At 33.7% G+C, this 15,069-nt stretch overlaps 4 protein-coding genes across 6 annotated transcripts in view; 3 read left to right on the plus strand and 1 right to left on the minus strand.

Moving 5' to 3' along the window:
* The window catches only part of Taf1 (TATA-box binding protein associated factor 1), an 8,039-nt gene extending 6,474 nt beyond the window's left edge, over positions 1-1,565 (plus strand). Inside the window, exons 12-16 of the mRNA XM_018541558.1 lie at positions 88-230; positions 327-464; positions 578-707; positions 780-989; positions 1,273-1,565. Coding sequence (XP_018397060.1) covers positions 88-230; positions 327-464; positions 578-707; positions 780-989; positions 1,273-1,502 — 851 coding nt within the window. The 3' untranslated portion in view covers positions 1,503-1,565. The remainder of the gene's footprint in view (positions 1-87; positions 231-326; positions 465-577; positions 708-779; positions 990-1,272) is intronic.
* A 715-nt stretch (positions 1,566-2,280) lies between these two features.
* LOC108775250 (uncharacterized) lies at positions 2,281-5,276 on the plus strand. The gene is made up of 2 exons (XM_018541555.1): positions 2,281-4,044; positions 4,274-5,276. Exon 1 carries the CDS (start codon positions 2,281-2,283, stop codon positions 3,844-3,846), a length of 1,566 nt encoding a protein of 521 aa, XP_018397057.1. The 3' UTR covers positions 3,847-4,044; positions 4,274-5,276.
* Positions 5,277-5,359: 83 nt separating this feature from the next.
* LOC108775251 (modifier of mdg4) lies at positions 5,360-9,349 on the plus strand. Of its 3 annotated transcripts, XR_001940756.1 has the most exons (7): positions 5,360-5,552; positions 5,797-5,984; positions 6,067-6,243; positions 6,506-6,998; positions 7,627-7,686; positions 8,623-9,237; positions 9,319-9,349. XR_001940756.1 is itself a non-coding variant. In XM_018541556.1 (6 exons), exons 2-6 carry the CDS (start codon positions 5,802-5,804, stop codon positions 9,057-9,059), a joined length of 1,350 nt encoding a protein of 449 aa, XP_018397058.1. In that variant the 5' UTR covers positions 5,360-5,552; positions 5,797-5,801; the 3' UTR covers positions 9,060-9,289. The 3 variants fall into 3 exon arrangements, 2 of the variants coding, with proteins under 2 accessions (XP_018397058.1, XP_018397059.1); XM_018541556.1 differs by lacking the exon at positions 9,319-9,349 and having other exon boundaries at positions 8,623-9,289; XM_018541557.1 differs by lacking the exons at positions 7,627-7,686; positions 9,319-9,349 and having other exon boundaries at positions 8,623-9,289.
* Positions 9,350-12,781: 3,432 nt separating this feature from the next.
* Positions 12,782-15,069, minus strand: part of mah (solute carrier family member mahogany) — a 7,307-nt gene continuing 5,019 nt past the window's right edge. The window contains 3 exon segments of the mRNA XM_018541458.1: positions 12,782-13,166; positions 13,682-14,006; positions 14,085-14,291. Coding sequence (XP_018396960.1) covers positions 12,782-13,166; positions 13,682-14,006; positions 14,085-14,291 — 917 coding nt within the window.

The raw sequence follows: 15,069 nt of genomic DNA on the forward strand, positions 1-15,069 counted from the left end.
TATATATATAACAAAAAATGGTTACATAAAACTGTAGATTTATATGTTTGTACTTTATTTTCTTAATTTTTTTTTAAATTTTTTTAGCGCACAAATATCATAATCGTCACGAGTTTGTTAGAGATATCGAACAGATTTTAGAAAATTGCTCGATTTATAATGGTAAAGAGTCTCCGCTTACAAGTAAAGCAGAGTTGCTGGTTAAAGTGTGTAAAGATACATTAGATGAGGTATGATTATTCCGATATTAATTAGATGCAAAAATTGTTGAAGGTGCTTAAGTTAAATATAAATAAAGTTGCTAACAATGATGAATTTTGTTTTAGTACGGTGAACATCTGACACAATTAGAGAACAGTATATTGCTCGTGCAAAAACGAGCGATGGAGCAGGCAGACATTGATTCCTCATGGCTTTGCCCAGATGAAGAAAATTATACTATCACGGAACCTGAATTTAGAAGTGTAAGTATTATGCTTATTTTTACATTTAATATTTAACTACTTTTTTCTTATTTATAACTCATATTTTATTATTTCGTTGCTACATTTTATTCAACATTGAAATTTATTTTTAGAGCCAGAATAGTTCTCCGGAGAATCCATTTAGTAAATCAAATATAGATGACTTCGATTTTGTCGATGTAGAAGGAGACATGGAAATAGACATGGATAGGAACTCGAAAAAGAAGGATGTGCTCGAAGAAGGTAGAACAGTGTAATTCTAATTTTATTTTATATTTATTACAGCTTATTTAATAGTCTTTCTTTTTGTCACAGATCTTCAATTCTCTAGCGAAGACGAATTTGATGAGGTGCCATTCGGCACGGACGAACATTCCGAGCAAAATGAAGCGGAGACATTGGAGTTAAGCGAAGTCAGGGAAAGTGTCGTATTAGCGGACGATGACAGTCAACAAGCCGCAGAAGCAATGGTTCAGTTAGGCAATGTTGGTTTTTATGTGGGTGAACAGCAGCTGCTTCAACAAGGTAAGAAGACAACATTTTAAGCGACTGATTTGCTTTGTTTAATGGTTTACCCTTTTGAAGAGATTAGAAATTTTATAAAATATAAATAAGTTAGAAAGAGAAATTTATTAATATTTTTATGTATAAAATAAATGGTTATATATATAAAGAGAAAATATGAAGCAACTCTTCAAAGATAAAACGACTTGTTATTGAATCATTTTTAATTATACATTATTTAGTTGATATAATTGTATTAACTTTTCGTTGATTTTTTCCATAAACTCCAACTTTCCATTCATAGATGAGAGCATGGATGTTGATCCAAATTACGATCCATCAGACTTCTTGTTGGCCGGTTTACCAGCCAGAGATGATAAAGGAGAGAATAAGATCCAGGACGATCTGGCTGTTTCCGAAAGCGATGATGACGCTGAGAATGTCACATCCAAACAGGAAGCACAGCAGGATCAGCAGTCGCAGCAACAACTGCCACAACCGGACGAGGACGTGGGTGGTGATTTGTGGTTCTAAATGCGAAAGTTTTGTTATTTTTGTTAAAATAATGCGCGAGAATGTATATTTAGTGTATTTAATAAGGGGTTGCAATTAGATTCGCAAATTTTTAAATCCATCTTGTAAGATTGAAAAATCTAAGATTTATTTTTCGTATTACATGCATATATGTATAGGAACTTGTAAATATAGAATAAAGTGTTGTTTTTTTCTACCTACGGATGTATCTGCTACACTGTACTTATGTAAATAGCATTTATTATAAACAATATATCATTATTCATATAAATTTTTAATCACATCTTATTAATTCATTGGTAAGAAGAAAAAAAAAGTAATGATAACTAAAAATAGTGACTTTTTCCGTTGTAATTTGTTTTATGTTACAAACGTAAAATTGTGGGTTGATAATTATATTGAACAATGAATTACATGAATGGTTGCGTTTAGCAGACTCAATCGTTACGGAGCGGATCCGTGAGCGCTCACAAATCCGCTCCGCAACAGTTGAGTCTGCTGAACGCGACCAATCTTTCAAATATGATGAAATAAACTGCAATTTCATGTTTCTATCATGATCCTCCAAAAAATTGAAAGTTGAATTCTAACCCATACAAAATCCATTTTAGTTTTATTTCATGTTTTTAAAAATTACAGTGTTTTATGTATTGTATATTATATTATTGCTTTCTATTTTATATATTACCATTTTTAATACCTAATATTTCATCTTCTACGAGCTCCAGCTTCCGTCACATTTCTTTTAAAATTTAACATCTTTTTATTAATTTTAATAATGATCACCGATGAAGAACTTACACGGAGAATGGATGATATCTCTAAGAGTTTTTCGACCAATGTTTTGTACTCCTCGACACTGCAGGATAAGATCCAGGATAAGACCTTGGATAAGATAGCGATGATTATCAGAAACGCAACAAGAAAACAATTACAATCTCGCCATCCTCGCATGCTTATCACGTGTCTATTAAGAATCTTGCTGTACTACGAGAACGTGTTGCATACGGATGGGTTTTGCGACTGGAAGCGTCGACGTAAGTTTAAAATCACCCGAGAATGCTATCACGCTTTACTGAAAAGCTACCTACCGGAAAGATCGCGGGAGGTCGTGGAGACGATCGTTGAAGCCATCTATCATGAGCGACTCTGGAAATTCGAGACCTTCTGCTTTGAAGTAATGTACAGTCTGCTAGACATCAGTCCTGTCATTGCTGGACTGATTATCCATGCAATTTGGAATAAATTGACATTGCCAGAAATTGGCATTGAAGATGCTCGTGGTATTATTAGGATATTGTACGAGCTTCTGGACGTGTACGTGTGGCCGGCAACGCAAGATACAGTAGCGACAGTAGAAAGAATGCTTGGACTCTTCCATGCCAGTATAATCGCACGATTAACGACGATCTCCTCTTCTTTAACATCCTCACCACCGTCATCGCCATCGGCGCTTGCAAGCCTCAAGAAGGGTTTAGAAGTTTGTCTAAGAAATACTATGAAACATCTGCCAAATAATCAGATGCTAGTGGTCGTGCAGCACATGTGCTCATGGACAGTGGCCGCAGGTACAACTGACGAATTCGTTCTGGAATTTGCCAGTACACTGGAATTCGCTGCTTATATGCACCAGGCGGGTCTCTACGAGCAGACTCTCACACCGACAATCTTTCCGCTGCTGATGCGAATGGTGGGCTCGTCCAGTCGGCTCATCAGCCTACTAGGCAATCGAGTGCTGCAGTACTTGATGGATCGCCAAGACAATCGAGCGATCTTCGACACTCCCAAGATCTTTTTCGAGCACACGCGTCTTGATCTGCACGTCATACAGTGTCACAAAGAAGATCGGTTGTTCTTTAAGTTGCACCGCGAATTGCTACACGATAGCCTGCTAAAGAGCCTAATAAGCCACTCGGACTCACGGATGAATCTTGAGGTGACGTATTGCACGGTATGCCTGATCGCTGTTGAAGTACCCTGTGGCTTCACAGCTGCTGCTCTGGTCTGTCTCGCAATGAATCTACAGGAGATCATCCTGCAACAGCAGAACTATCGCATGGAAGTAGCTTGCCACATACATGCTACGATTATCTCTATTATGTCTCTCATCTGCTGGATTCACAAGGCTAAAGCTTTCTATAGCTACGTAAACAGAATTGTGATGGAAAGGGCGCAATGGGCGCCGCATCTGAATCCTCCCATTCAATCCCAATACAACTTTGCATTACACCACGTTCTTTGGAACAAGCCGGAACTACTCTTCGTCGACTGGGAGGTGCGCTATGGTCTCTGGAAATGCTTCCGTCTCATCAACAGCCACAAAAGCGTCTCGTTAATAACCTGATCCTACATTGAATTATGATTTCTGAAATGAATCAGGATTTCACAGATTTATTTCTGAGATTACTTTATTGTATTTCAAATTAAAGAAGATTCAAGAAAACAGAGATTTTACGAAATCAAGAGACCATGAGATCATGCGGGACACTTCTGTATTTAACAACTGAAGGCAGAATGAATAATTATAATTCCGTATAAAGAGGTATTAGGAAATAGGGAGAAACTATATAAATAAAAGAGAATTATATATTAAATAAGAATTATTAATAGAAAGATTATCGTAATAATAAAAACTAATTGTCTTATTATTTTCTGAGCATTTACGAGGTGCTTGTAAAAAATTGCATTGATACCCGCCCCAAATGGAACTTTTGAATTATATAATAGCATAAATATTCAAATTAATTATATATTATTTAATTATATTTTAGCAAAATCAAGATCTATAAACTATAGTGAAGCTAATAGAAAAACAAGAAGACACGAGTAAGACAAAGCAACTACTACGCACAACAGAAATGACTGCACTAACAACAATAATTGAGAAAACAAGGATGGATAGAATAAGAAATGAGACAGTGAGAGAACAAAGTGGCATTACTGACATTGTCAAGTTCTGCAAAAGGAAAAGAAAGGAATGGTACGATCACATAACAAGAAAACCAACAAATAAAGATATATAAGCAAGGGAACTTACATCATAGGGAAAAAGACAACCATCAGGAAGATTACCGAAGAAATTGATATTGACTCAACGCTTGCAAAACTTATTTTTCTAAAACTATTTTAAAATAATTATTTTAAAGATTCAAATATTTTTGGCGCCCCCGTTTCATGACGCCCCGCTTGTCTAAAACCGGCCTTGGATCAATGTACTGTTTTTGAGATAATCTACGTGGAAAGTCGTAGGAAATCATCGCACGAAAATTTTCACGAGTTAATTACATGTTTTTACTGAAATGAAATTTTCAAGTCACTGTAAACAACACAAATAGCGTCCGTATTACAAAAATAGTACAAAACATTCTGAGTACATATACCGTCAAAAATGTTAAACTTTACGATGGATATGTCAGGTGGCGCCCTAGTAACACCAGTGTTGCCAATTCCGGATATATAAAAATAGCAACCCTCGTGTGTGTATATATATATATATAATCATTTAATCTTTACTTCATAAAGTACCCTTACATACGTGTCGAGCGTCATGGACTTGCTATTCAACAATTTTGATCATATGACTTGTTTTTAGCGAATAATAAGCTCACAATGCTCGATGCTTGACACTCCTATGCAATGGTACCTTTACATCAAGTTTATTGTTGGTTTCGGCGCCATTGCGCGAGATTGCACGCGTCGCTCAGCGTCGCCATCTCGGAGCGCAATGAAGATCGCATGATTTATGGCGCACTGCTTTTGTAATTTACGCACATCAACGCAAGTGAACTCGAGTATTTCGCGCGCGGAATAACTGTCTTGATTAGTTTTGCATTTACAATTCATAGTTAGTACGAAATCTTGAGGAAAGCGAGAACGTTGCTTAAATGATCAATCAGATTTCGAAGCTTCGAACATCTCGTTGAAGTTTAACTCTGTATTTGTGAACGATTAGTGGTGTTGTAGAGTGTTGAAAAACCTTATCAGCTTTGTCGATTTCGTTGGAGGGGTTTTCATTATCTTCTCCTGTTTATAAACACAGAATTGCCAGAGGTAAAGAAATGTGCTTTTGTTACACCCGGCGATATATCAATACACTGATTACAAAAATATACGTTTACTTTTATTTAATCAATACAAAAGTAACCCGCATACAGTTTCTTTATTAGCAATCGTAATAACAGTACATCTTAGACTTAGTTGTAAAAGCGGCCTAATGCAGCATTTGCAAATCCTTTAAATTCTAATTAACGTCCTCTTGTTTTTTTATTGTGTATATGAAATGTTTTTCGTCTAGGAACTATGTCTGACGAACAATTCTCCTTGGTATGGACCAGTTTTCCAAGAAACCTGTCTTCGGGCTTGTACACTTTGTTGACAGACGAACATTTCGTGGATGTCACATTGGCTGTTGAAGGTCACATTCTACGAGCCCATAAACTAATATTGTCAGTCTGCAGTACATATTTTCGAGAGCTTTTTAAGGTACCTTATTATTTTAGTAATACAGTAGTAGCGCTGTAACTATCTTTTGTTGAGACTCTATTGGTCCGATTGTTGTACACAGGGAAACTCGTGCAAACATCCTATTGTCATACTGAAAGATGTCAATTACCGAGATTTGTCAGCTATACTGCATTTCATGTATCAAGGAGAGGTCAATATTAAGCAAGAGGATATCGCCAGTTTTCTAAAAGTTGCTGAAGTTCTACAAATAAAAGGACTGACCGCAGATTCAAATGAGGTTTATTGTACAGTCAAAATTATCTTTATAAAAATACGGAGTGCTTTAGGAAAATGCTAGTGTTAAAATGATAATGTACAGAATGAGAAAGAGTGATATTGTTTGTTTATAAAGATGTTATTTTTTTCCAAGGCAATTTCTGTAGATTCTAAATATATAAAATATATCTAAAAAGTAAAAAATATATTTAGAAAGTAAGTTCTAAATATATAAAATATATTTAAACTTTTTTTTTTATACAGAGTTGATTTCTGTATTGCAGAGATTTAAAGAGTCTCTTACAAAAAATGAAGAGGATTTTGAAGATCGTGGTTTCTATGAAGTGGAAAAGGACAAATGCGAACATGGTGGTACAGATGAAAATGCTTCCACATTTGGTAGGCTAACACACATCGTGAAGGAGCAGTCTACAACGAGGCAAAGTACTTCAACAGAAGACATCTCGACAAGAGAACCGGTTACTGTACAAACGTCAACTGTCACTGATTCTTGTCATTGGCAAAGTTGTACGGAAGCTGACTGCAGTGTCCCAGATGGCCCAGATGTACAGACAGCGTTCAGCGAGAGAAGCAGAAGTACAGATATGACATGCCACATGGAAGAACAGCCGTTGGATTGTACATCCGACGTGAGTCAGCCACAGTCAGCCAAGCATGAACCGCTCGATTATACAATGGACACGGACACGGATTCGGGATACAGATATGCAGCAGAAAATACACTCCATGCTGGCAACGAGAACGCTCCGAAACAAGGTAGTGATTCTCTCGCCGTCCTGTCGGCATCTCGTGTACTTTAGAGACAACGCTAACAATAGATTGAATGACGTCGGAATGTCATCCAGAGCTGAAACGCCCTTTGGCAAAGAGAAAAGTTTGCTGTTCCAGCAGTATCGACGCCCCAAAGGTTTGACACACTCAAGTGTTGCCACGGATAGATGTGTACTTTGTTATTGAGATTCATTATCACTTGTTTGACTGCGACGCAAGCTCTTAAGCACTTTTACGTACTGTTTAATTAACCCCCGGTATTTCTAACGTGAACATCTTAGACCTCATTATCATCTCTCCAATAAACGACATTTTTCTGTATAAATTCCTAACACATTACAATTCAGCAAGGAATATGGCCGTGTTTCACATTGCAAATCAATTTGTTCGTTAAATCGTAACGCCGGGGGTTAAAGTTAATTTAGTCTCTGTGATCAACGCAATATCACGTTTGCATGTTCACGCGAATGGGTGTTTCAAATCCGAGCAAGCGATGTTCCTCGAATTATAATTCTCTCTCTTTTTCTCTTTCTCTCTATCTCTGCATAAATTCACCAGGCACCTCATCTCATTGGCCATGAATGTGTCTAGAGAAAGCGATGTTATCTTACAGATTTCGCGCCAGATACGCAGTTAGTTCCCTACAATCAGAATTCACAAACTCAGCCATTCGGTACGTTTTACTTCTGTCACACTTCTGTCGCATTTTGCTTGTTCACATTCTCGTTCAGCAGCATGTTTAAAAAAGGAACCAATTCGCAAGATTTTTTTGTCAAAATGTGAAAATTGAATGTAAAAAAATAACACGGTTGATTTTATATCTCAATACTTGTTAATTGGTTCGCTAACAATGTTCTTATATGTTTTTTTTTTTTCTAAATTGCAGAACTGCATTTTCATGCAGTTCTGCATGAAAACTAATTTGTAATTCATTTTTATATGCTATTGATACGAATTGATTGTATAATGAATGTATTTTGTTGGAAAAATACAAATTACATCATTTACCTTTTTTATATTTCTTATCAATCTTTAAATGTAAATTTTCAGGTTAATCTCGTTTTTTTATTGCATAGTTTTTTTCCGATATCTCAGAAATTGCATCTCTGCTGTATACACTGCTTATAAGTATATTCGATTGATGCAAAAGATTTGTCTCTTCGCTATTAAAATCTATATTAAGTAAACTGGAATTGAAATTCTTTTTTGAAAGAGGAAATAAAAAATCTCTAGATGAAATGAAAAGGGAACTCTGAAATCTCTGTAATCTTAAGTTTATCCTTTTTAACTAAACTTTTTATACAAATTATATTTTCTCTTTTTTATTCACATTGAAAAGAAAAAGAGGAAAACTGTGTAAGAAGAGTTCATTTAAAAGGAACAGACTTTTACTTCTATTTTTTTAATTTTATTTAACTGTATATACAAGATTTTTGCACCAATCCAATACCTCTCTTTCCTCTTACGTTTATGTATATCTTATTTAACATGTTTTTCATTTTCTTTATGTAATCTCTTGATAGCTTCATAAAATCAAATGCATATCTAACATTTTCAAGAATAATAATACGATATCTCTAATAATACTCTCTTACGTCTTCTTTGATAGGTTTAAACGACACAACGATTTATTCAAGTAACTCGACATGTGAAATGGCGAATTCTAACACGAATTCTAAGGGACGACGTACAATCAGAGGTATTTCCGGCAGCAACTTGCCATTAGAGACAACGATGCGTGTCATTTCAGAGTTGACTCCAACGCTGCATATGGAACATGGCAAGGTAATACGCACGTATGCGTGTCCGTGGTGCATGCGGCAGTTCACACGCAAGGAGAACCTCAAGCTACACGTCCGTTATATTCACGGCCCGCTTGAAGCTCTCACGTGTAAGGTTTGTGGCAATAAATATAAGAACCGTAACAGTCTGCGTGTACACTCCTACCTTTATCACAATGCCAAGCGATACAAGAGCAGCAAACCGCTGGTGACTGGCGATGATGGTGTCAGCATCGATGGAGATGGCGATGGTGACGGCGTGTGAAGGGATAATTCTCTTGAGAAGATTCCTTTTTTTTCTTTTTTCTTTTCGATGTGCCAGAGCAACGAGGATTAATAAGTGTTAACAAGAGAAGGACGAAGAGCGATAAGTCACGACTGAAATTTGTTATATGCATACCTGCGCACCATGCCACAACTCGCACAAATTAGACACATAACAAGTACCGATTATTTCTATACGATGCTAAATAAGCGAGAAGTTTATAGAAATAAAGCGCCTTATTGTAAATATATTCTTACAGATCTATATCTACCCTTCCCATCCACCGTCCGATCTTTATCTCTCCTGGAATTTCATCCGAAATTTATCGTTATTCTCACGATATGTAAGTGAATATTCATATATACAGCATTAAGCAAAAGTAGACAAAAATAAATACGTATTATAGAAAAATTCGAAAGTTGCACAGTTCGGATTTCTAGCAGTTTTTTAATTGTGTATTCTCATTTTCTTTTTTAAAAAACAATTATTTTGTTCAATTCTAAAAATATAATAAATAAATCGGTTCAATGCGGTAATTTTATTACGTATTACAAATAATTCATCGAATGTTGTACTTAAAAAACCAACAGTATACTTTATCGTAACACGTGTAACCTGATATTTGCCGAAAAATATTACAATTTTTGAAGTATTAGAATCATCGGATATAAGGCATAAGCTATTTGAAATAATAAATTTTATATATTTTAAGCAAAAATATGAAATATTCCTACAATTTTGATAACATTTATATATTATATATACTATATACATATATGTATATTTATTTTAGATATTAAATTTAAGTATAGAAAGATGGTTAAATGTGTGCGTGTGCGTTGCATTGTAATATTTTCAATTTTACGAAAGTGTTATTGAAATATTATTTATCAATTTTTATGATGTTTCCGCAACACTAATAATAAAATCATAAATATTAATTAGAATAAGAAATAATTAAAAAGAACATGAAATACGTGATGTATCTAATAAGTGTTAAAATATTTCAAAAGACCTATTCTTTGTCGCTGCACTGGACTACACCAAAACTTTCTATCTCAGAAACTTCAAATGTTTATATCTCATTCAAAAGATGGATTCGGGCACGCACTATTTGTGTAATTCTATCCTTTTTTTTTATGTTTAAGGAATGACAAAGGTAGAAATTTTCTCGAACGCACTTTAAGTGCAACAAGTGAACTAGTTCAGCCATAAATAACAAACCAATCATCAAAACTAATCAAAACGCCCGAAATCTTAGTGGTCGAAGTACACGTGTCACAAAGTGTACTTAACATGTGTTTTCTTTTGCGTCAGCCTGTTCTAGCAACTTTTAAGTGTTTGGTAATTAAATTGCCAAGAAAGCTGATTGTTCTGTACATTGTACATGTAGATGTTTTTTATTTATTATTTGTTTTTATTGTTCATGCCTATTACTTATTATTGTACGTATATAATGTCGTTTAATCGATTTATATCGTTTATACGTACGGTGTTCATATTTTTTTAAAGAAAATAAAGGACAAATCTGAAAATTTTAGGACTTTGTTCCTATATGTTTTTAAACCAGTTTGTGACTATCAAGAATCTGTGCATTATAAAATTGTATTGCACAATATAATCAAATTGAGACAATACGCAGTCTTTTCTGATAGTTCGAAACTGATAGTTCAACTGTATTGGAACAAATACCTTACTTGATCTGAAATAATAAAAGGTTCGAAATAATAAAAAATGAAAACAACTTTTTGAATAAATTTCATATAAAAAATTAAGTAATATAATAACAAAAATTAATTGTATTTATACGCAAGAAACTGTTTTTCCGTAAAACTTTGTTAATAACATTAGACATTGAAAATACTAGTTAGAAAAAAATTTTCCAAAATGTCAAAATAAAAAACAATAAAGGTAATATTGGAAGATAAAGGATAAAATTTTAAGTTTTAAAAAAATTAATCTAAAGGACAGCTACCTAAAATAAAGGATATATGGTGATCGTAATTATACGACATTATATACGTTACATATTATTTATACTCGTCAGTTTTAAACATTATCGAGACCAACAATTTTTAATATAGTTCGCTAATTTTTAATAAGTTTCCACGAAAAGTGAAGCATAATATTGGAATGAAGAACAAAAGATATATATTGACTATGAAAGTAAATAAATCGTTATAAATTCTTTGATGATAAGACAAATTTGGTAAAGTTACTAGAGATTATCTTTAACAATTATGATATAGGTCACAAACAAAAGAAACAGCAAGGTACGTTCATATGATTCAAGAATATTTTATGTTGATTTTGTAGCTTGTGTTTTATCTTTCTATATGTTTTACTTAAAAATGCGATATAAAAAAAACATCAATTCACAGAAATGCGCGCGCGAGCACTAGAGAAAGAAATCTACCACTTGCAAGGAACAATTTGCGAATTACAAAATAAAAAACGCTCGTTAATCTTAAAATTCAAACAATTATTGGATGAGGAATTAGAAATTGCAAGACGACGTTATATGGAGAAGTTTGTACGTCGATTAAAATATCGTGTAAAATATCAATTTCAATATAGTCACAGTGCTTGTTCAAAATACTCAACAACGGAAAAAAAAATGTATTGAAATCAAAACATCACATAAATCAATGCATGCACATATATGAGTAAAGAATTCCTTTCATTTATTTTAATTCTAAACTTTATTTATTTTATTTGCTGAATCTTGCGTTTTTAATATGATTAATATTAATATCTTAACTTTTTTAAGAATTAAAAAAATAGTCTAAGGTAACTTATCATTAACTGTTATCAACTTATTAAACGTTATTAATTATGATTGGCATTTTAAATAAAAGTAATAGCTGAAATTAAAATGAAACTTTCAAAAATCCACATTTCATGACCTAATGCTAATGTATATTTGTACGTTTTTTTAATTTTTAACTTTATTTGTTAATGAAGGATGTAAAAATGGAAAGAATTACTTCCAATTATTGTTTCAAACGACCAGACTGCTAATTATGTTCTAGCTCATATCTGCCATGTTTTATTGAGCCAGTATCTTCTATGTCAATTGTCAATGTATGGATTGTGCGTGCATTTTATGGACATATTTTTTCTAAACATATTTTATGGACATAGATTTTCTAAAGATTGAACAGAAAAAAATCTAGCGATGTAGTATTTTTGCTCAAATAGGCTGTTTGCAACTCTTTTTTAAAAAGAAATAAGTAAAGATAGAATTGAAAAATATAAGTATCTATACTTAATATTCTTATTTCAAGACATCTTAAGTAATATTTTAAGATATTAATAAGTTTTGTGATTTATGAAATATATTTTAAGACTGTACTTAAGACAATCTTAAATATAAGAATCTCACACACAACTATGATTACTATAAACATCTCTATATATCATAATATAGATACTAAAAAGAAATATACCGTGAGATTATTATTATTCACGTTCGCGGAATTATATATTCATTCACTGACAGATGTTCCAAAAAAGAATCATAATTTCTAGATTGATATATGTATGTATGTATATAGGAATAAATTGCAGCGTGTATATATATAGTATATCTTGACATTCTTATATTCATAGAATATTCTCAATCATGGCATACCTACATCCGAAATTATCACTCTTTATACTCGATAAATTACTGATGAAATGTAAATGTTATACGGTGGGTGAAACCAAACTATGAAAGTTTAACCCATCGTAGCGTTAATAATGCACGGTGGCGTAAAACGCACATAACGTATGGTATTCCAAATATTGACATATGTCGAAGACAGCGTGATAGCTATACCTATCGTTACTATAAAATAGCCAAAGTAATTAATTGCCCTTTCCAGATTCCATACTTTTTTCCTCTTCACAACCATTCCTGCAGTCTGTTGTTGCAAAACATTTGTAAACTTCCTGATTCGACTTCTGTTTGGTTCCGTGGCATCGATGAGGAGCGGCTGATCCTCTTGATGAGTCATTAGAATTTGAGTGGTTTCTTCGTGTTCGCCTTCGTAATGATCATCGAATTCATACGAATGTGAATTTGTCTCCTCATCCAAATTGTCAAAATAGAGATACGTGTAGCTGTCAAAAATTCAATATTGGAGCATTAATTGCAGATTTAATGGATTTAAGGTGTTTGAAAAAGTAAGTTTTTTAATTTATTATGGTACATATACAGAGTTAACAAAAAAAAGAAATTAATAATTATTGTAACATCTACGTTTAACTCGATCGGACGAATTTGTAATAATAATCCTGTCTTTCACACATGCCTTTACAATACACTCGCATTGAGAACAGGAAAATCAATCCGAACTATAATTATTATATCAGCATGTCTATATCGCATCATCACACATCATAAGAAAATATCATCAATCCAACGACACAAACATCTATAAGAATCGCTCAAGAAGGACTGTGAGTTCCGAAACACTTTAGTTAGTTTTATGTTCTCATTTATATTATAAAATTTAAGAACAACATTAAATTCATTTAGCTCGATATAGACTGTTTATATTTACTTTAATTTGCATTATATATAAAAAAAGAAATATATTTAATATATCTCTCTTTAAACACTCATTATTTATTACCTGCGAGAATTATTCGTGGCACTCAAGAAACCATAGTAAATTGAACGGGAATGAGCTTCAGAGTCCATCAAGCGCTGTTCTTCGCCGTTGAATCTTTTGCGAGAGCCTGGATAGATCCGTTCCTCAGCGATCGCTGCATGATTCGACTGTTTCTTCAAAGCTAATACTCGGTTATATATTAGAGGCGGTAAAACAAAAACCAATGATCCGGTTAACGACCCACCAATTAGAGCCATGAAGATGTCGAATCGCGGTACCGATTCGCCTACGACCACGCTAAGAAAAACTATCGCTGATCTCATAGCGCATCGTTTCCATCCAAAAGCTTGAATATAATAATAAGGTAAATTTATTGTGGCGATAATTAAATCAATTAATTCGTTATAAATAAATGATCCTTTACTTCTTTGTATGCTCCAGTGATCTTCCAGATGTTGAAAAAGCGCCGAATAGCCGATTACGCTGGAGAAACATAATTGAAGAGCAGCTAATAGAATAGCGATATTAGCAACCGATCCAGATGGCACAGCTTCCAGAACATTGGCAGTTGTATTACCACCGTATTTCCATACGGCCAAACAAGCAGTGACGATGAACAACAATCCGCTTGCTGTTGTAAAAAAAAAATTAATATAAATAGTACACACTAGCTATAGCAGTTACACGTACAAAAAAGAATAGGATTTGCTTGAGATCATAAAAAATACAATAATTTCAATATTTGACAAAATAAATTTAAGATTATTTAATATTACTTTATATTGACAAAATAGAAAAAATAGAAGAAAAATATTTGTGATTAATTGTGCGGCTAAATGTTCTTTGAGATATATATACATATATATATATCTCAAAGAATATATGTGTGTATATATATGGGACATTCCATGCCAAGTGGGCCACCCAATTTTTGGGCTTTCTCGTCGCAGCGCTCTTTTCGCTTGTCGTTAGTGGGCATGAAAGGCAATTTTGAAAATAAAGTACAGACGTATTCTTATAGAAAATTGAACGCTCTTTCACGTAAGAATATTCTTTTTTTGATCAAACCGGTTTACGATGATGTTTTTCAGTTTTAAACTTTTCAAAATGACGGCGCGCCTAAAAGGCCGCTCTCAATTTTCTTTTAATATAACTCAAAATGTAGCTCCAGGTCTCTACTTTGTTACTCTAAAAGGACTTAATGGGACACGCATTCGTTAAGGAGTAAGAGCTAGGAAAGTGAGGCAATGTCGCTCCGTCCCCCTGCCGCACCACTCATTTTCCTCACTTTCCTAGCTCTTACTCCCAAACGAATGCGTGTCTCATTAAGTCCTTTTAGAGTAACAAAGTAGAGACCTGGAGCTACATTTTGAACTATATTAAAAGAAAATTGAGAGCGGCCTTTTAGG

Source organism: Cyphomyrmex costatus, unplaced genomic scaffold (assembly GCF_001594065.2).
Source record: "Cyphomyrmex costatus isolate MS0001 unplaced genomic scaffold, Ccosl1.0 scaffold29, whole genome shotgun sequence".
Classification (NCBI taxonomy): domain Eukaryota; kingdom Metazoa; phylum Arthropoda; class Insecta; order Hymenoptera; family Formicidae; genus Cyphomyrmex; species Cyphomyrmex costatus.

What these genes read in the sequence shown, in the direction of transcription:
- LOC108775251 (XM_018541556.1), top strand. Translation starts at nt 5,802, where the DNA reads ATGTCTGACGAACAATTCTCCTTGGTATGGACCAGTTTTCCAAGAAAC. An exon ending in TGACCGCAGATTCAAATGAG is followed by an intron (nt 6,244 to 6,505) that starts GTTTATTGTACA and finishes TCTGTATTGCAG; the next exon opens with AGATTTAAAGAGTCTCTTAC. An exon ending in TTCACAAACTCAGCCATTCG is followed by an intron (nt 7,687 to 8,622) that starts GTACGTTTTACT and finishes CTTCTTTGATAG; the next exon opens with GTTTAAACGACACAACGATT.
- LOC108775250 (XM_018541555.1), top strand. Translation starts at nt 2,281, where the DNA reads ATGATCACCGATGAAGAACTTACACGGAGAATGGATGATATCTCTAAG.